General features: G+C 36.3%; 3 protein-coding genes across 3 annotated transcripts; 1 reads left to right on the top strand and 2 right to left on the bottom strand.

The window, feature by feature from the left end:
- Positions 382-3,904, bottom strand: LOC104736315 (methylthioalkylmalate synthase 1, chloroplastic). Its single transcript, XM_010456278.1, has 10 exons — positions 3,373-3,904; positions 2,534-2,793; positions 1,988-2,201; positions 1,783-1,863; positions 1,592-1,684; positions 1,311-1,397; positions 1,113-1,213; positions 994-1,027; positions 754-828; positions 382-636 (listed from the first exon to the last, which is right to left on the bottom strand). Exons 1-10 carry the CDS (start codon positions 3,724-3,726, stop codon positions 511-513), a joined length of 1,425 nt encoding a protein of 474 aa, XP_010454580.1. The 5' UTR covers positions 3,727-3,904; the 3' UTR covers positions 382-510.
- On the top strand, positions 8,156-8,924 carry LOC104738120 (proline-, glutamic acid- and leucine-rich protein 1-like). Its single transcript, XM_010458349.1, has 2 exons — positions 8,156-8,410; positions 8,589-8,924. Exons 1-2 carry the CDS (start codon positions 8,156-8,158, stop codon positions 8,922-8,924), a joined length of 591 nt encoding a protein of 196 aa, XP_010456651.1.
- On the bottom strand, positions 14,192-15,361 carry LOC104738119. Its single transcript, XM_010458348.1, has one exon. It carries the CDS (start codon positions 15,359-15,361, stop codon positions 14,192-14,194), a length of 1,170 nt encoding a protein of 389 aa, XP_010456650.1.

Genomic DNA, 22,211 nt, shown 5'->3' with positions numbered 1-22,211 from the left:
CTTTTGTTTACTATTTTATGTTGAAAATCTTTTTATCCAAGACGCAAAAGACAATCGTTTGACAGAAATTGATGATGGTAAACGTTAATATTCATCTTTGTTATCATTATAAATGTTAATTTGATACAATTGTTTATTTTTTTGCATGACGTTGAAATTAGGTATTAATTACATGCTAAAATTGATACTGAATTTCTAAAACAATATTTCCTTTAATGAAAAATACCAAGATGATATACTTTATTTGAAAAAGAGAGAAGACGAGTTGTCTGAAAACTAATATTCTGAATTTAGTTATTGCATATATTATATCCCTTATATAAAATACTAATTTTTTTTGAACAAACATATAAAATACTAAATAAGTATGAGTTCTCTCACTAAAGAAAAAAGCAACCCATTCTTACTTATACTGTTTTTATTCATTACAACAAGAGAAGGCCTATCAAATAGAACTTGATATTGCCCCGTGGTTCACAAACATACAAAGTATTGACACATTTAAGCATATTAGAGGGAAACCTGAGGAACTGGTATATAGCTGTTAGGCATTTTACCATTAGCGCGGTTTAACTTCTCGATAGAAATTTCATCAGTAGCTGTTACTAATGCCTTTATATCAGCATCCGTGATTCCCTGAAAAAATTAACAAATTGAAACCAGTTTACGTGTAAGATTTCTCTTTCTAAAAATGTATGTTAATTTGTCTTTTACATTCTTGTATCATATATAATTAAGTTTGTAAGCTAAAACCTTTTTATGTTTGGTTAAATCCCTGAACCGTGAGAAGACGTCGTTCAATTTCTCGTCATCGAGTTCATATCCCAACTGCGAATAGAAAAATACATAAGTATGACTTATTCCATAAGTGTTCAATTTATCGCAAAATAGAGTCATCTGGTATGTACAGAGTACAGTTGTACCATATGTGTATATAATATATGATAATTACATTACTCAAGATTAATGATATTACGATATCACAAGGTATACCTCTTTCAGCCGATCCTTCACTGCATGACGTCCACTGCACATTTCCATAGTTGTTAATAAATTAATAAGACAAAATAACAAAATGGTGTTAAAAATTTCTCTTTTCATAGAATAATTACCTAAGTTTTCCCAGAACAATGCCGGAATTTTGAGATTTAACGACCCCAACATCTTCTGGTGATAAGATCTCATACGTACTCCGATTTTTCAATATTCCATCCTGCGAAATATTCGAACAATCTTCATATAATCAATTCGATCTGACATTTTTTATCGTCATTTTGATATAAGAGTACAAATATACTAAAATACGGAACCTGGTGAATGCCGCTCTCATGGACAAAACAGTTGGCTCCAACTATCGGTTTATGTGGTTGAACATACAAGCCCGTATATTCTTGAACCTGCTCAACAGTTTCACATATATTTTTTTGTTAATACTTATCAAGACCATAATAACTAGCATCATTATCTTGATATATATATATACATATATATATGTATACTGTTTATATATATATATATATATAGATATATCCATAACATGTGTATAAAGAAAGTTTTTGATAAATAAAAAAGAGTCTACAAAGAAAGTTACCATCTTGCTTGTAGCCATAATTTCCCGGGTGTCTATTTTTGTGTAAACACCATCCAGTACATATGCTCCTCGACATTTCATAGCCATCACGACCTACATACCATATATATAAATGCTCACGTTGATAATGATGATGATCATGATATATAATGGTGGTGATGTGATTATGGTGATGAACTTGATGATGATACCTCTTCAAGAGACGCATTCCCACTTCTTTCACCAATTCCGTTTATCGTTACTTCGACTTGTCTTGCTCCCGCACGTATACCCTATACAGATCATGTAAACTCGTTGTTTTTTTTTTTATGTTTATATTTTTGTCACATTGACAATTAGTGAAATATATATATCTAACGCAGATCCACACACACAAAAGGAGAATTAGTTACGTACGGCAATTGAGTTGGCGGTAGCAAGACCAAGGTCATTGTGACAATGAACACTAAAGACAATATCATTAATTCCAGGAGTGTTTGCTTTGAGATAGGTCACGAGTTGTCCGTATTCATGTGGCATGTTGATTCCAACTGTATCTGCGACGTTCACCACCGTAGCACCCGCTTTGATCGATTCTCCTAGAATCTTGCATAGAAAGTCCTTGTCCGACCTGAATTACACTAGTATTATAAAATAAATTTATGACATGCATGATTAAATATGTTAATATCACAAGTCACAAAAAATCCCTAGTATATCTACAAGGTTCATATGTTTGATCTACGCGTTTATTCCATGTGAAAACCGTTTTTAAAAAGTTACATTTTGAAAGAAAATACATTTTTTTGTTATGAATTATTCTTATAAAATATGAACCCAAACGTCAACGCCAACACATATATATAGGACTACTAACATAAGTTTAAAACAAACTAAACGTAAAACTAAACGAACGCAGGCAAAACAATTGAGATATATTATAAAGGTTTTAAGATTTTTGACCTGCCGCCATCTTCGCAACCAAGTTGAATGTCATTGAAGCCCAAGCTTTTGGCGAACCTAACACTACTCGCAGCCATCTCGATCACTTCTTCTTTAGTCTTTTTCAACTTATATTTCATGTGAATGTCACTAGTAGATGTAAATATGAGTATCCTCGGCCTCTTCGCGTACTTCACTGCCTCCCAAGCGGCCTCAATATCTCTAGGTTTGCTTCGTGCGATGGCACATATCACGGGGACGTAGCCTGTTTCCTCATCCACCTAAGCGAAATAATAATATAATAGTTTATTTTCTTTGCGGTCATTTTTGAACTTTTACTTAATTTATGTTTGTAATCCTTCTGTGATTATACCTAAGTTTCCTACTCAGAGTCAGAACCAACTATAGATGGACATATATATATATATATATATATATATTATATTAGTATTATAGTCACTTCTTATTTCTGATCTACGTTGGAATCTTAATTATAACACCAAATAAGGTCAACTACATGGCACGCTCAAATTAAATAATGCGCCATTGTGCTTTCTAAAAACTTGGTTAGCTAAAAAAAACTATAACAAGAAAAACAAATGGTAGAAAAAGGGCGAAATTAACTGCATAATAGCAAAGACAAAAAAGAATGCAACTAATGCAGTGTATTCTTTCTTTTCCAACAACAACCTAGTGTCTCCCTCATAATCATTATCCGTCTCTAAAAAGTTTCTAAAGACAGAATTTTGTTTAATCGAGGATCTTGTGCATTTTCGCACCTTGCACACCCTTAGAACCGGCCCTCATTAACCACAGAACATAAAATCCGTATTTTTAAGTAAAGGAAATAAAGAAAGAACCTCATTTCCCACGGTCTTGGCGATGGTTCTAACGGTTTCTAGCTCTTCTTCAGACGACCCCGGAAAACCGACTTCCATAATGTCTACTCGGAGTTTAGCGAGCTGCCTGGCAATCTCTAGCTTCTGAGGAGGAGTAAGGGATCCACCGGGAGCTTGTTCACCGTCACGTAGCGTTGTGTCAAATACACGCACACAGTTCTTGTCGGGGAGCTTGTTCGGTATGTACTCTGGCCACCGTTCCATAACGGGTTTGAGGTCAGTAGCATTAGTTGCAGTCTTTCTGGACTCAGAGGAGCAACATGAGATTAACAAGGCCGGCTTCTTGTATGGTCGGGCCAGGCGGAGTGAGTGCATAAAAGACCGAAGGGGTAACACGGACCCGACGACCACGGTAGAGCCGGTGGTAGGGATTATACCCGAAGATGTCAGAAGTGAGGAAGCTATAACTATGGTGTACGTAGAAGAGAAAGGCTGAAAGACTTTGATTTTGATTTAGATAGTGAGTAAACTGTTTTAAATGGAGTTGGAGTACAATATAAACTTATCTATATTTATAGGTAGAATTATTATTTATTTCTATTAGAAACATTTTGATGTCAGAAAAAGAAATATCTGATTTAGCGGAATGTGACTTAATGAAGCTTATCAGTAGTTTTGTTTCCTAAAGCTAAGTAAAAAACTAGAAAATGTTTCAAATTACATTTTGGTAATCAAATAAAAAACGTTAAATTGTCAATGTTTATAAAACCGGATGGGAAACCAACTCCGCATGATTAGTAGATGGCTCAATTTTTTATATATTTAGAGAATGACCGACATGATAATAAAAGTATATTTATAAAAGTATAATAACGGGTTAGAGAAACACAGAAACCCAAAAATAGATCTTCTGGAAATTGCTCCATATGTATATATAAATTTATAGATAGAATATTAGATGTATATATCTATAAATTATATATATATATATATTCTGAATATATATATATATATATATTTTTTAAAATAGTAACAATTATGTAAGAAATGGTAAGTTAAGTTATTTATAAAAAGATATTTGAAGCATAATAATTTATATTAGTATTCTTGATATATCAACATTCGGATATTAGATATGGTTGTAATATATAAAATAACTAAGGGACTGATATGATCGAATATCTAGACATAAAATCACGTGGTATTGCACCTCCAGGTAGGTGATATATCGCATACGCTGATATTTGGACGTAGTTTACTTATAGTTAAGCTCTCTAGTCATTATCTTGAAATAAAGTTTACAATATATAATGAAGTTTCTCTGTCAATTAGAAAGAAAACAAAAATAAGTCCCACATAACATTTTCCACGTTTTCATTGTCTTTATTAGAACAAAAAGGATTCTTCCTATATTCTATACTAGGTGCTTCCCCACACAACGCATAGGTTGTTGTGTAGTTGACACTTTCTTGTGTTTTTGATCTTTTTTATTTTCTCTTTTATATTATTTTGTTTTAATTAGGTATATGCGGGATTGCAGTCACTTGTATTTATACACTATATGTTTATACCATTTCGTTTAGATGTGTACAATTGTGACATTTATTTTTTATGAATTATGAGAATGTTGTTTCTTGCTTTTGAGGATCCAATCTTATCATTGACTGATATTGTTCTCAATACATTTATTGTATTTTAGTTTTTCTAATTAAATGCTTATATAAACCCTTCGTACGTTGATGTTGCAATAATAAGTTATTTTTAAAAAATAATTATCTTCCGTGTAAGTGATTATGTTTGTATGCCCATATTTTGGTCTAATATCAATAAGATCGTTTCTGTTTTTCTTTAGTTTGCTTTGAAACCAATTTTGAGTTAAGCAAATAATGGGTGGAATTATGGTGTTAATAAGTAATATAAATTCTTATGTATATATATTGTATATATGTGACTATAAGTTTAGCTAATTAAAAAATTCTGTAATATTTAAATATAATCTTGAACATATATATATATATATATTATTTGTCGGAGGAATGTATGGAATTATTGAATAGAAGTTATTTTTGAGTTAAATGACCTTTTATGCCTTTAAAGTGAGTTAAATATTAATAAACTTTTATATGTGTCTTGACTTTTTTTAAAAGGAATACCAAGTGTGTCCTTCCAAATTTGAAGTGACATAGTATTTTAGTTTTCTTATATGATTTTATGAACTTCAATGTAAAAGTTTTTCCAAGTTATAAGTACACTCACGCTGATTGAATTATAAAATTTGGAAAAATGTTTATTTCGATTAATCCTCTGATCTTTTAAATATATTAAATAAGTATGTTTTTGTTTCTACAAATAGGACAACATATATTATAGTTTAACCATAGAGTTAAGCAATGAAAATAGAACTTGTGATTGCAAGACAAAATGCTTATATATATATTATGTTACACAATGATCGTTTAAAAATGAATAGAAACATCTAATTCTCAAATAAAGTTGATTTTTTTGTTAAAACCAACATATGTAAATTTAAATTTAACTATGCAAATTTAAAAAATAAATATGAATAGATTAGAAAGGCAAGAAATATAAAAGAAATATTTTATTTTTATATAAATAAAATAAAAATTGAAAACAATGTTAAATATATATAATACTTTCTATATTAAAATATAGAATCAAACTCTTACAAGTTACACCACATATAAGATATAACAACATTTGATATTGGTGGGAGAGGAGGAGAGAATGATTACTATAAGATGGTAATCCAAATTAGATAATGGAAATGAATCTTTAAAAAATAGAACAATGTAAAATATGTATATTTATAATACTTTCTAAGTTAATATTGTATCTCCAAAATAATTAAAAAATATTAAAATTTAACCAAAAATATTTTCTCTTGAAAGATAAATGAGTTAGTAGGAGGAATGAATTAATGTACAATTCTTGGATAGGAGTTACATTTGAGTTAAATGGAGTTACATGTCTTTAATTATAAATAAATAATTTATTTTTTTATAACCTAAAATAAAATGAATACCAAGTGGCTAAATCAAAATTTACATGATTTGGTTGTTTGTTGATACAAACTCAACACTTACACATAATATTTCAAAATAAAAAAATATTACTTTTGAAGTGGCAAACTAAATTAGTTTTCTTATAAAATTATATGAATTCTTCAATCTCAATAATTTTTAAAACCCCAAGGATAACTTATATTTTTTTGGTTTTTTTTTGTTTTTCACTCATCAATTTAATTTATAGTGCTAGATTTCATACTAATGGTTTCATCTTTAGAGAATTTAGTTAAATGGTATTTTTAAAATTATAATTTATTTTTATATTTAAGTTTCAGTTGAATATGATTTCTTTTTTGGATCATTTTTTATTTTGATTAAAGACACAAAAACCAATTGTTTTATTTTGTTCTTTTTGTTTTCAAAAACCTCAAATCATAAATATATATATATATATATATATATATTATATTGATCTTTGCAGATTTATCAATTGGATCACAAAACAAAATAGTCTTTATAAATGGATAAATGGATAATTATATTGATCTTTATAAATTATTAAAAATGATACATGAATATGTGAGATAACCAGAGACATAATAGATAATTAGATATAGATCATTTCAACTTCATGATCTTATTGTGTGGTGAATATTGTAAGAATGTATGAAAATAATGACTTATAAGATGTTAATATTAAATAGAAAATGGAGATAAACCTTTTAAAAGATTAAAAAATATATATAAGATATACATATCATACAAACTTTAAAACTAAGCTTTTACAATGATATTTGATTTGATTTTTTATAACTCATACAACAATAATAACAAAAATAATACAAAACAAAACAAAACAAAAAAAAGAGATTTGAGAGTAGTGGAAGAAGATGAGATAATGAAAGAATGATAGACTAAGAGAATAAGATAATGAGTATTTATAGGAACAGAAATGATGAAAAATTACATTTAGAAAAATGAGAGTTACAATTCTAATTTATTGTTTTGTTTTAATACAATTGATTAATACAACTTAGTGGAGAAATAAAGTTAATGCATAATTTATAGGGGGAATTTATATGATTTAGTTTTATATTATGTGAGTTAAATCTGAAAATTAATTGTTTTTAAATTTATGTTTTAATATAAATATTTTTTTGTTAAAATTGCATTGCCAAGTGGACCAATAAGGAGAGAGTGAAACCTTACTTTTATATATATGATTCTCCACATGATGCTACTCTTATCATAATATATACATTAACCAATATATCAGTAGTCCAGCGGATTTAAATCTGTTGTATCCCTATCCCATAATTTATTTTCTCGTATCTCCCCCTAATTTATTTTCTATTTTTCTTTAAACAAAAAATTGGTGAAAGACCATAAAATTTTAAGAAACTCTGTTAATTACCAACCCAACCAACTTTTATTAGGGTTATCTACCACAACTGGATCTCATCCTTTTATTTTTTTTTCTCGATTCAAACCTGAAATTTTCTTCTTTCTTCTCCGATGAAACTGAGCGATTTCTTATTTCTTCTCTGCTCAAACATCTCATCTCTCTTCTCACATCAAATCTGATATATTTCTTCATTTTCTTCTCATTTTCAAAGGTAATTCTCTAAATCTCATCTGAAATTAGGGTTTGTAAATTTGGATTTAAATTAAAAATTAGGGTCAAATCTCTAAAATATTTGTGATTCTTTTGTTAATCCCAGCTATAACAATGCCTCCAAAAACGAGAAAACGATATCAATTCAAAGAAAAGGAGAAAAATGAATCCTCTGACAGAAGCTCCTCCTTCCCCAGCCTCAACCGCTCCTCCTTCACCAGCCTCAACCGCTCCTCCTCCACCAGCCTCAACCGCTTCTCCTACTCCAGCGACAATCACATCCCCTCAGCCGGTAGCAATGGATGAAGTAACTCCTCTTCATTCACCATCTGAAATCTCTCCTCCTCCGCCAGTTGCAAATTCTCCTCCTCGACCATCATCAAACGAAGAACAATTGAATTCTCCTTGGCTACCACAGGTAAATAAAATGAAATTTTGGTTGATGAATTTTTATATAGTAGCGGAATAGAGACCTTTGTGTTTTGGTACAAATAAGTTTGCTTGTACAACTAGTATTCACAATTGTTTTTGGATTTGTAGGATAATGATGAGGAGAATAGGCTGGTGAAGAAGCTAGTGAAGCTTCAGCATAAGAGGTTGATGAAGAAGATGCAGAATCTGGAGAAGAGGTTGGTGAAGAAGCTGGTGAAGCTTTAGCAGAAGAGGTTGATGAAGAAGATGCAGAATCTGGAGAAGAGGCTGGTGAAGAAGATGAAGCAGAAGAAGTTGATGAAGAAGATGCAGAATCTGGAGAAGAGGCTAGTGAAGAAGATGAAGCAGAAACTAGAGAAGAGGCTGATGCTATAAGCGATGACTGGACGTTGCAGGCTTGTATTAAGAAGATGAAGAGAATATGCCAACCTTCAAAATACTTGAAGAGTCCGTATACAAAGGGAAAGAGGGGAAAGAAGAAAGATGAACCTGCAAAGTGAATCATAGTTGTGTGTGCTTGTTTTGTAATGGATTTGGTTGGTACTTGTTAGGTAATGGATTTGGTTGGATTGTATTTGGATGTTTTTGGTACTGAGATTTTTAGGTACAACTGGAATATTTTGGGTACAACTGAGACCGTTTTATGAAATAGATTATTGAAATTTATTTAAAACGTGTAAAAAATTGATTAAATATAAATTGTGTAAAAATGGATTAAAAATAAATTGTGTAAAAAATGGATTAAAATAAATTATGTAAAAAATGGATTAAAAATAAATCTTAAAAATGAGTTTTAAATTGAAATTAATGAATTTGATGTGGATGAAAATGAATCTCATTAAACTTATTTACAACATGTCTTGAAAAAAATTATTTTAAAATGAAACTCATTTAACACATGTTTTGAAAATAATAAAACTTTACCAAATTTTCATGTAATTGTACTTCAAACTAATAGTTGTACAAGCATAAATATAGTTGTACATTACTACTTTTACCTTATTACCAGTTGTACGATACAATAAATTAAATTTTTATAGTTGTACTTTTCACATTAGTTAATTATAATACATTTTATACAGTTTCATAAGATAATATATCTAAAATAACTGATTTACATGTTTTGACATAATTACTTGGATGAAAATAGCAAAGTGATCATCAATGCATTAGGAATATTTGCTCTATGTAGGACAATCAAAGTGACCATAAAATTTACATGGTCAAAGTGACCATAATAGTTGTTCTCTTTGTATTCACTAACATGAAAAGAGATGGATTTAGTTGAATTTTAAAATTTAGTACTTATAAAGTTCAAAGTTATATATAGTTGTACTTTAGTTGTACCACGAATATGAAAATTGTTGAGTTTTAAATCAAACGTAGAAGTACCTAGTTGTAAATGTTACAGTCAGTTGTACTGTAATTGCAGAAATCAGTTTTGCAACAAAAAAAAACAGAACAATCGAGTCTTACAACCAAAAACTGTTACGAACATCAAAGTGATATAGAAATTAATCACGGAAAACATCAAACAAGCTTCCAGTAGTAGTTTTTCTCTTCTTTCTTCCATGTTCTCCTAGGGAAAGAATCCTTCTCGTCCGGTCTTCCTCTTTTCTTTTTATTTTCATCAATCGGAGGAGGAAAGGCAAACTTCTCTCGTACGTGATCAGGTACAACCCACTGAGACATATGGGGAACTAGAATGTAGCTAAACTTCATCTTCGTCCTTGCAGCTACCATCATCTTTTTGCATATTTTATCAACCAATGCAGAATAAGTAACCTGCTCAATAGGTGCTTTCATCAAAAGAGCATGCCTAACATCTTTTCTTGAAATCCATTGTATTTCATCCCAATTGTTTAAATAATTTCCCCCATAATCAAAATGAATGAATGTGCGAAGATTATTATTCATTACTCCCTGCAAATATAATTCAAACTAACATTAGAATAGTTTTCGCTATCCTTTAGTTGTGCCAGTTGTATCAGTTAATATTAGTTGTACCTACATCTGCAGAAACGAGAAAACGGAGAAAACCTAATCCAATTTCTATTTAGCTTGATTCAACCACTAGGTCCATAAATTATAAACGTACTCTGCCTCTAATAGACTTGAACAAATGAGAATTAACAAGATTAACATACAAAAAACAATTTATAACAAATCTAAGAATGTCCCCAAATTAGAACACATTAGAAATCTAACACATCAACATTATCTACACCATAAACATTAGTTTCAAATACATCGAAATTGAACAAAAACAGTTGAATAGACCAAGAAATTACCTAAAACGAGTTTCAATTTAGCTTTAATGGAGCTTCAATGGTTGTTCAATGGTGGAAGATTTTGTGTTTCGTGGGTTGTACGGATGGGGAAAGAGGTTCAATTGTTTTTTTCCTTTTTTAAAAAACTATATTTAATTTAGTTACTTTATTTAAATAATGCAAAACTAAACAAAGGGCAAAACTGAGATTATGAATTATTGGAATAGTAGAGAGGTATGGAGAATAAAGGTGGATAATGTAGAAAAGAATTTTTGGGATAGGGGTATAGTAGAATTAAATCCGTTGTCCAGCCTGTAAGGAAATGGATGATTCTATTGATAGAAGATAGTACAATATATATAGTGATATACGTAAGGATTTTAGACATTCCTAATTACATATTTAACCTTTGTTACACTTCCCTTCTCTATACGCCCCCTCAAGATGGAGGCAATTTTTTGACTCCAATCTTGATATTCAAGACTATTAAACGAGGTGGAGGCAGCGGTTTAGTGAGTGCGTCAGCGAGCTGATCATTGCCTGAGATATGAGCCACCCGAAGTGTGCCGGATTGTATGTTTTCACGAACAAAGTGGTAGTCGAGCCCAACATGTTTCATCTTGGAATGAAAAACCGGATTGGCACAAAGATAGGTTGCACCAATCTTATCACAATAGATCACTGAAGCGAAGGGGAGAGTGATTCCCAGTTCTGATAGGAGTGAGCAAATCCATTTGAGTTCAGCCGCAGTGTTTGCAACAGCCCTGTATTCCGCTTCAGTCGAAGAGCGAGAGACACTTCTCTGTTTCTTGGAAGACCACGACATAGGGCTACCACCGAAGTAGACAATGTAAGCATTTGTAGACACATAATTTGCGCGATCACGCCCCCAATCAGCATCAGAGAAGACATGTACAGTGAGAGGAGCATCCCATCGCAGAAATATACCATGTGACCGAGTTCCATCAAGATACCTTAAAACCCTCTTGACGGCTTGCCAATGCAAATTGGTAGGTTTGTGCATAAATTGTGATAATCGATTAACAGGCAAGGCAATATCCGGTCGTGTAAATGCGAGATACTGCAAACACCCCACAACCATTCGATATTCTTTTGCATCGACAAGAGGCGTACCAGAGAGAACCGTGAGCTGAGTGGAAGAGGACATAGGTGTCGGGACTGGTTTTGCATCTTGCATCTTTGTTTTGACTAGAAGGTCTGTAATGTATTTCCGTTGCATCAGATGAAGACTAGTTGTAGTGCATGTGGCTTCAATGCCCAGAAAATAACTCAAGGGTCCAAGATCTTTTAGACAGAAGCGACGAGCAAGTGATGAGTTGAAGGCACTAACCAGTAGAAGAGGACCCGTGATGATGATATCATCTACATAAACGAGGACATAAACATGTGAAGTGCCATGTTTATAAACAAACAAGCTATTATCCCCAACCGATGTCTTGTACCCAGATTCAAGCGGAAAGTGACGCAACTCTTGATACCAAGCACGCAGTTCTTGTTTCAAGCCATAGAGAGCCTTCCTTAATATACAGAAATGGTAAGGCCGGTCAGGATCAACAAAACCCGGAGGTTGAGAAACATAAACCTCCTCCGTTAGTGTACCCTGTAGAAACACATTATTCACATCGACTTGATGAATCGCCCAGTTTTTCTTGACAGCAATCTGTAGATACAGGAAAATTGTGGTTGATTTAATCACCGGACTAAAAGTTTCAGAGTAGTCAACCCCATATTGCTGATGGAAACCACGAGCTACCAATCTAGCTTTATAACGAGCAATAGAGCCATCCGGGTGATATTTAAGAGTGAATATCCACTTACAAGTTATAACAGTCTGAGACAATGTTGGAGGAGTAAGATCCCAAAAGTGTTCCCGTAGCTGAGCATTGATTTCCTCTACCATAGCCGCTCTCCAGTTTGGATCGCGAAGCACTTCAGCCACCGTAGTCGGAATAGACGGCGAGGAGATCGCCGAAAGACTATATTTGGGATTCGGCTTGTGAATATTATTATGAGAACGCGTTTGCATTTGATGTTGTGGGGGTTGCACCTGCAGCGGAGGTGGCGGAGCAATAGGCGGAGGTGAACTTGCGGAGGATAAGTGATCAGAGGATGACCTCGTAGAGGGACTTGATTCTGGGTTTGCTGAATCCGATGGCCTTGTTACTGGGCCTGTAGAACCAGATTGATCTCGTGGGCCTGGATAGGCCTGTGAGGAAAAACCATCTTGAGCCTGCTTTGTTTTGTTTTCATGACCCGATGAAACAGAGGAAGCTGATGACGACGACGATGCCGGAGTCACCTGTGTGGTTGGGGACTACGGAGCTGAAGAGGAGGAAAGAAGATGTTGGCTCGGGGGAGAAACCGATGTTGTTGTAGATGGTGTGTGCACCACAGGTATCGAAGTCGAGTATGGATGAGAGAATGAGAGAACCGGCGGTTTAAGGACAGCATTGTTTACAGGAAGCTCAGCAAACGGAAAACGCGTTTCAACAAACTGCACATGACGAGACGTATAGAGCCTCCCATTCACAGCATCAAAGCATAAGTAGGCACTCTGTGTTAGAGAGTAACCGAGAAAAACGCATGGAGCTGAATGAGGCTCGAGTTTATTGTGGCGATAAGGTCGGAGCCATGGATAGCACACATAGCGAAACACCTTCAGTTTGAGATAGTTAGGGTGTGTGCGAAGTAACTTGTTATACGATGACTCACCACCAAGCACGTCTGTGGGCAATCGGTTAATCAAGTACACTGTCGTAGCAAATGCATAAGGCCAATAAGTATGAGGAACAGAGGCGTGACTGAGCATAGACAAACCAGTTTCGACAATATGTCGATGTGAGGTGGCGTTGTTAGATGGGAGATACCATGTAAAGCCAGAAACGACCGCAGAGCAATGAACTCTCCACCATTGTCTGAATACAACGTACGTATCCGTGTTTGGAACCGATTCTCGACCAAAGCCTTAAAGGCAATGAAGACATCTTTGACTTGGGATTTGAGTTTTAACGGGTATAACCAAGTGTATCTTGTAAAGTGGATTTGACTTCTGTAGAAGTAATAGGTGAGGACCAAACGTCAGTGTAAACATATTCAAGGGGTTGAGTAGACACGATTGTGTTTGTAGAAAATGGGAGCTTGTGACTCTTATTAAGAAGACAATCAGAACAAGATGATTGTTTTTGTGTGGATGAAGAAAGTGGTAAAGAAAAATTAGAAACAAGAGAATTTAAAACTGGTAGAGAGGGGTGCCCAAGTCGAAGATGCCATGAAGAGAGATCAGTCTTTGGAGATGTGGTCGCAGAGAAGACATTAATGGTATTCTGATCAACTGGCCACTCATACAATCCGTTCCTAGTTCGTCCTTGGAGTAACCGAACTCCCGTGCTCAGATCCCTCACCTGAAAATATGCAGGATAGAATTCCACAAAGACCTTATGAGCATTACACAAACGATACACCGAAATCAGATTCTTTCAAAGATCAGGAACATATAGAACATCCTTTAAAGCAAGAGAACTAGATGGTGTAGGGAGTAAAGCAGAACCCGTATGAGTAATCTTTAAACCGGATCCATTCGCTATTTGGACCTCTTCCCCACCGGAGTATGGCTGATGGTGCGAGAGGTTGGAGAGGTCAGAGGTGAGATTATGAGTAGCACCGCTATCCATCACCAAGTTAGCTGGATTATAAGACGGGATAGTAGCGGTGTTAGCATGAGGATAACCTTGTGACCCCGGAGAAGGAGAATAATTTCCACCCGAGGGCTGAAATCCACGAGACGATGTGGACAACTGAGAACATCGCTGTGCGCTATGACCAAACACGCCACATAACTGACATTGTCCCTGATACCCTCTACCGTGACCACCACGTAACGAAGAGGACAAAGAGCCACGAGAGGAGTAGCGATGATGACGGGAGTTGTTGTTATTGGAGTGACCATAAGACTTGTTGAAAGCAACATTTGCAGTAACAGGAACAACCGATGTGGCAGATGCTTGAGACTGAAGCTTCAGTTTGAAGTTGATAAGCTTCTCGTGAATAGCCGGCATGGTGGGCGGAGAGTCACGTCCCTCTATCTGATCAACAATCGGCTTGTAGTTCTCCGGGAGACCACCAAGTAAGTATTCAATCTGCTCCTCATGCTCGTACGGTTTTCCCATCGTAGCAAGCTGATTAAATCGAGAGACAAGACCTTGAACATATTCATCAATGGATCTGGTACCTTTACGCCATTGCTTGATCTGTTCCCGAAGTTGTTTGATGTGGCCCCATGTAGGCTTCACATAGGTAGAGGTAAGAAGAGCCCAGATCTCGGTAGTGGTGGAAGCCTTGGAGAGGATGGGTTGAATCTCAACCGAGATTGTACCGAGGAGACTTGCAACTATAAGCTGATCTTGACGTTGCCAAAGATTGTACTCGGGATTAGAGGTGGTGCGAACTTCACGAAGAATAGTGGAATCAGGAGCCACCGTGGTGACATCAAGGTAGCCGGCGAGACCATAACCGGCGAGCAAAGCACGGATCTGACGACTCCACATCAAGAAATTGGAGGCAGTGAGTTTGGTAATATTCGCCATGTTAACATGGTGAATTTGATTCTCAGTGGCAGTGGTGATAGTAGCAGAAGTAGTGTCAGCCATGGTGACAAGAAGAAACAGAGATGAATTTAATTTCAATTTGCATGTCAGTTTTGGTTCATTTGATATATTTTAATTTTGCATCTACGACATTTCTGCAATTATACGACATGTCAGCCTTCACTAGTTGTATGTCACTGCAGGTTATTTCTTTAACTGGTTTAAAATAGATATTAAGGAGAATTATAATAGTGTGACAGATATATATATATATATATAATATTTTTGTCTACTATTGAAACACAATTTTATTTTATGTGAACTGGTTTAAATTTTGGATTCAGAGTGACAAGGTGTAGGTAACGAAGTTTTTTTTTTTCTGATTCATATTAAATGCAATCTGTACAAATTGGTTGGGAGTTAGTGGATGTTTAGTGGAGGTGGATCTAAAAAATCGATAAGGCTTCAAAATGCAATCTATAAAAGTTGGAACAATCGATAAGGCTTCAAACTCCATTAGTGGATGTTAGTGGAGGTGGATCTAAAAAATAGTTTATTGGGAGTTAAACGAGAAAGAAGGAAAAAGAGTGGATAAAACAGAAATTGAATGCTGGCAAAAAAAAAAAAAACAGAAATTGAACAAAAATATAATTGGGGACAAGGACAACATATAACTATTACTTTAGCAAAAAAAACATATGCTATATTAATTACCATTTAACCGAACAAATTTATCTCATTTTTCATACAAGACTATTAATATTAAAAACTTACAAATTAGTGTTAAAAATACAGAATCACGTTTCAAAACAGATATGGAATATAGATTTGGTTTATATATATATATATATTTTTGAATAGAATGTTAAATTATACTGAAAAGAAAAAGTTAGAACATTTTTACAACTTGTGCATAGCATTAGATAGCATTAGATAGCATTAGATAAACATTGAAACAGTGATGCTAGACCCTAGAATGTAGCCACAACTGAAAAGCTGCATCATATCTTCGATCCCCCATTATACCAATAGCAAGAAACTGATCTCTGATTTGCCGATCAACCCACCGAATGATGGTATCCACAGGCGTCGGTGCTTCACCATGCTTGCGACCATTCCGCTCCCACCAAACCGTATAGATCACAACTTGGAATAAGTAGCGAATAAGAAACCCTTCCACCAGCGGAACATTAGGATCAGAGACGTAGTCTAGAAGGGAACTCCAATCTGTGGTAAACCGAGCCTTCATCAAACCCTTAGCAAGGACTGACCATATGTTAGCAACAAAACCACATGCAAAGAAGAGATGGTCTCTTGTTTCCATGGTAAGTTGACAGAACACACAAGTACCCGCAGAACTGCCATTCCACATAACCATACGTGCACCCATCGAAAGACGGTCAAGAGCCGCCAACCATACACAGAACGAGAACTTGGGAGTCGAGTGACGAAACCAAACTCCCTGGTGCCAGGCCACAATACTAGAAGTAGTGCGTAAATGGTTCCAAGTATCCCGAGTCACAAACTTCGGACAAAACATATCGTTTTTCCCTTTCCAAAGCACCTGATCGTCATGCATCTGACGTTGTTGCCACTGAAGTGACAAAGCGTCTTCTACCGCATTGAGATGATCAGCCCGGTGTCTCCGTTGTCTACGTCGAGTCCACACCTCCGCCACTGTGCTTTACCAACCAATCCCCATATCTAAGACACCACTAGGTCCCACCACATCAACAAACGGACCCATACCAGACCAGTTATCAAACCAAAAAGATGTGCTCTCCCCATTCCCCACTTCCACCTTACAAAAAGGTCTTGCTAGATCCCGATACTTAAGTAATTTTGTCCATATCCAAGAACCCAGGCTTGTCGTACTCTTTAGGGACCAAAATGAAGCTTGCTTCAATAAATTCAGATGAACCCATTGCACCCATAAGGAATCACCCTTTGACACTATTCTCCTAATCAATTTTAAACAACAAACAAGGTTAGCCTCAGGAAGTGATCTCAGACCAAGACCACCTTCGCATTTTTGTTTGCACACAACCTCCCATGCCACTTTTGCTTTTTTAGTGCTCATCTCTGGTCTCGACCAGAGAAACGCTGAACAAATGGAATTTCTCTTAGCTACACACCCACTAGGCAACCTATATGCACCCATCCAAAAATTACAAACACTCCAAAGAACCGAGGAGATCAAGTTAAACCTACCCGCAAATGAGAGGTGTCTAACTGTCCAGGAGCCAATTCGCTTTCTAATCTGCTCTAGTAGAGGGGAACAGTCGACAGTAGTGAGACGCTTAGTGACCAATGGGAGCCCCAAATAGCGGACTGGCAGCGAGCCAGTGAAAAATGGGTATTGACCAGAATCAAGGCGATGTGCTATATCCCCGGCCAAGTAAAGCGTTGATTTTTCCATGCTTATGTTTAAACCTGATAACTTGGCAAACTGAGTGAAAACTGCAATAATGCCCTCAATAGACCTAGCCTTACCATCCGAGAGGACTATTAGATCATCCGTAAAACTAAGATGGGTGACACCAAGAGTCCGACAACGGGGATGGAACCCAAACCTGTGCTCACCCGCCGCTCTATCAAGCAACTTTGAAAGAACGTCCATACAAATAACAAACAAATATGGGGAAAGGGAACATCCTTGACGAAGCCCGCGGGAACTACGGAAAAAGCCAGCAAGCTCACCATTAACCTGTACTGAGAACGAGGCGGTCGTAACACATAGCATTATCCAGTGGATAAACATCGGTGGAAACTTCAAAGCGGAAAGAACCTTGGAAAGGAAAGACCATTGAACCGAATCAAAAGCCTTTGAAATGTCAATCTTTATAGCAAAACGACCAGAAATAGAGGGTTTGTGATAGTATTTAACTAATTCAGTAGCCAACAACACATTCTCAATCAACAAACGGTCCTTCACAAATGCAGATTGGTTGCTAGAAATGAATTTCGGAAGCACCCTCTTTAGTCTATTAGCAATGATTTTTGAAATCACCTTATAGATCACATTGCAGCAGGATATCGGTCTATAATCCTTCATCTCCTTAGCAGATACTGTCTTGGGTATTAAAGCTAGAATAGTGGAGTTAGTACCTTTAGGCAGAAACCCCTTCGCAAAAAAAGACTGAACCGCCAACACGAACTTAGAGCCCAGAAACTCCCAAGTGGCTTTAGAAAACTATGAAGTAAAACCATCAGGTCCAAGAGACTTATCATTAGGCATGGAGAAGAGTACCTTTTTGATTTCCTCACCTGAAACTTCCCTGGTTAGAGCTAGCTGATCCACTGCAGAACAGCAAAACGGCAATAAGAGCTCCATCTCCTCCATCGTCGTACCCTCAAACCCAACGGGAATGGTCTGCAGAAAATTTCTGAAATACCTTTCAGCCTCTACTTTGATTTCATCCTCCCCCGCAACCACTCTCCCATCCGGAACCTGAACCTCCTTAATAGAATTTAAAACTGTCCTTGCAGTAATCGCTCTATGAAAAGCTTTATTATTCTTATCCCCCACTTTCAACCAGTGCAGCTTGGACTTCTGCTTGAGGTATTTTTCTTCTAACTCCGCCAAGAACTCCCAACGTTTATATGCTTCAGTCTCCTCCACCATAGCCGTAGGGGACGAGTTCATCTGATTAATGCATTGCTTAGTGCATAAATCCCCAAAAGCCGCTTTAGTCTTCCGAACCAGATTTCCCAGCCGTCTCTTTGCCAAAAAGCGTAACTCCGGCTTTAACCCTTTAAGCTTTTTAGAGAATCTGAATAATGTAGAGGTGGAGAGAAACAGAGGTTGCGTAGTTTTCCAGTAGGAGTCGACCAGCGGCCTAAACTCCTCCCTCTCCGTTAATAAATTAACAAACTTAAACGGTTTACGACGTCGAGCATGATTTCCAACACCACCCGTAACCATGATCCTGCAATACAGGTGATCAGAACAACCTCCAGCGGAGAACACGTTATATTCATGCGGAAACAACCGAACCCAAACATCATTCACCAACACGCAATCCAGCTTCTTAAGAATCAAATCATTATCCCGCTTATTACACCATGTAAAAAGGGGACCATGGAAAGCCATATCCAATAGAGAACAATGGTTCACTACCGCTTGAAAATCCCACATACCACCTGATATTATCAGAAGAACATCAACCCTAGAGTGCTCCACCATATCCAATGTTTCATTAAAATCACCAAACAAAACCCAAGGTTTATTGTGGAGAATGGGCGAGTTATGGTGAGCTCGCATTTCCTCCCACAACACCTTTCGAGCCTCTACAATATTCAAACCATATACAAACGAGCAAAAGAACTCATCTTGTAAAGCAACGATTTTTACTGAGCAAGTTATGATTTGCTCGCCTTTATAAATAGGGTCCAATCGCACCGTGTCCTTCCACAGAACCCATATGCGACCCGACGATTGTACTCGTAATTTGTCAAAATGGACCAACCAGGGAACAAGTGACTCCCCAACCGCTGAGCCTTCCTTTCCCTAACCCTTGTCTCTAACAAACACCCAAACTGAAACTGATTACCCTCCACCCACTGTTTTATGATGGAATGCTTAGAAGATTTATTTAGACCACGGACATTCCAACAAAAACCTGACATTAATGTTTCGTAAGAGGTTTCCTACTCTGATTAGTAGGAAGGTTAGAACCATGTTTGTTTGCTGCTTTTGTTCCCCGATGTAAGTAGGTCCGGATTGGAACCTCTGACTGTGCACCTCGTTTTGAAGCAGCTCCTTGCTGACGAATGGCGACATTAGTACCATCTAAACAAGACTGAGAAGCACCCCCCACCACAACCTCATCTTGAACCCTCTCTTCATCCTCCAAAAGCTCTGTTTCCTCACCCAACACAGAGTAGGAATTTTTCAGAATGGAACCATCATCAAGTTGAAGCGGTTCTCGCTGTTTTCCAGGACTACTACGACCTGACTTCGGCGTAATCCACTCAACTATCCCCCGATCTTCCACTGGAGGTAAAGTAGTTGCTAAACTGTTAGATTGTGGAACCACATCGACTGCCAAACTTGCAGATTCAGTTACTCCCACTTAGTCTACACAAATCTCGTCCCTAACGACCTGAGTAGGGGACTGCGGTTGAATCTGCACAGCAGACACTACAGGTGCCTCTGAAGACAGACACGTTGAAACAAGGTGTCCCCACTTCTTACAACAGGTACACCGTGGCGGTAGCCAAGGGTAACTATAACGTATAACTGAATCCACTTCCCCCTCCTCCTCTCCCGTAATAACATATTCACGGGGCAAATCCTTAGATAAGTCAGCTTCTACTAGAATTTGAGCCTCATCAAAACTGACACATGATTTTGTTTTTGGGTGGAGCCTAAGTGGCTTACCCACAGCACTGGCAAGGAACTCCAATCCCTTATCCATAAAAAGCGTGGTGGGAACGTTGTTAAGAGTAACCCATAAGGGGATCGACTTCATGGTTGGTTGTGCATCATCCGCAAAAGGAGTCCACTTAGAAACAATCATAGGTAGATCAGTTATATTCCACATTCCACGATTTAAAACCCGATGTTTGATGCCCTCATTCCGAATGCGAAACTTAACTGTAGATTCATTCACTGCAAAAACATCAATCAATGGCATTCGATCCCCTAACCTCCAGATCTTATTCATAATCATATGAATTTTTCCCACATGTGGAGCTTTAGAGTTTAAAAACTTTCCTACGACAAAGTCCTTCCATAGGGGTTTTGCACCAGCAAAAACCTCTTTAGGAACAACAACCTTCTCCTTACCATCAATCATCAAAACTTCAAACTTTTGTTGAGAAAACATTCGCTTCTGAGCAACCTGCAGAAAGGAACGTTTCCCGTTTGTCACCGGCTGAAGCGAAGATGAGACTGGCTTTGAAACTTCCTGAACTTGGCTATCTCCCACAAAACCCTCCACCAAATTCTCCGACCTCCCTACTATATCCCCTCCCTCCTGCGTATCCCCCACTGGAACCTCCCCCTGCACCAGATCCACCGCACGGCGGCCTGGAGAAGCCTCCGACGGCATCAACCTTGATGAGAAAGCAAAAAACTCTAGTCGCCTTTTCTTCCACCCTTACCACATCAGCTTTTCTTCAACGCCCTTGCCTCTTCTTTTTTTATTTAAAGTCTTAACAATAATCTTTATATTTTTATTCTTTCGTCTCTAGTATTTTGAGGTGTTAGAGTTTTTTTGGTTTTGGTCAAAATAGTATCAGAATTTTGTTAAATAAATAAAAGAAATCGCAAAAAACGGTCAAGGACATGTTCTTTTTCATGCTATAGACACTTTTGAACATACGGATTTAAGTGCTTGTTGCGCTACGTTGCATTTTGTGGTCACTTAAGAAATTACATGTTCTACATCCCGTTTCTAGAGTGGACGTAGTTTTAGCGATTGAAGTAATAAATAATCATAATGAGTGGCCAAGATGCTGCTTTGTCTTGGAAGACATTCGTAAGATCATGAATGGTTTTATTTTCTGGGATTGTCATCAGGTGGCTGGTTCTTCTAATGCTATTGTGAAAATTTAGTGATGAATGATAAATTTCAGTCACAGTTAGCATTTAGAGGTCATCTTGGATTTATGATCAAGTGCGAACCAAAATTTTTTTTTGTTGTTTTTTGTTGTTTCTTTTTCTGATTCTTGTTTCAAACATTTCTAAATTCTATCAAATGACAAAAATAAATAAATAAATGAAGATGGACTGCATAGACATCTATATATACATTTTTGAAGTACATTTTGGGTTCTACCTTTTTATTTTTATTTATGTAAAAACTTATTTACAAATTTAATCCATAAAAAATTTCCAAAAATAACATTACTTCATATTTTGTTTCCTAAATATTTTACAATCCATTCCAACTAAAAAAAAATTACA

This window comes from Camelina sativa, chromosome 13 (genome assembly GCF_000633955.1).
Source record: "Camelina sativa cultivar DH55 chromosome 13, Cs, whole genome shotgun sequence".
Classification (NCBI taxonomy): domain Eukaryota; kingdom Viridiplantae; phylum Streptophyta; class Magnoliopsida; order Brassicales; family Brassicaceae; genus Camelina; species Camelina sativa.
Note: the sequence above shows the minus strand (reverse complement) of the source record. Positions and strands in the feature narration are given on the sequence as shown.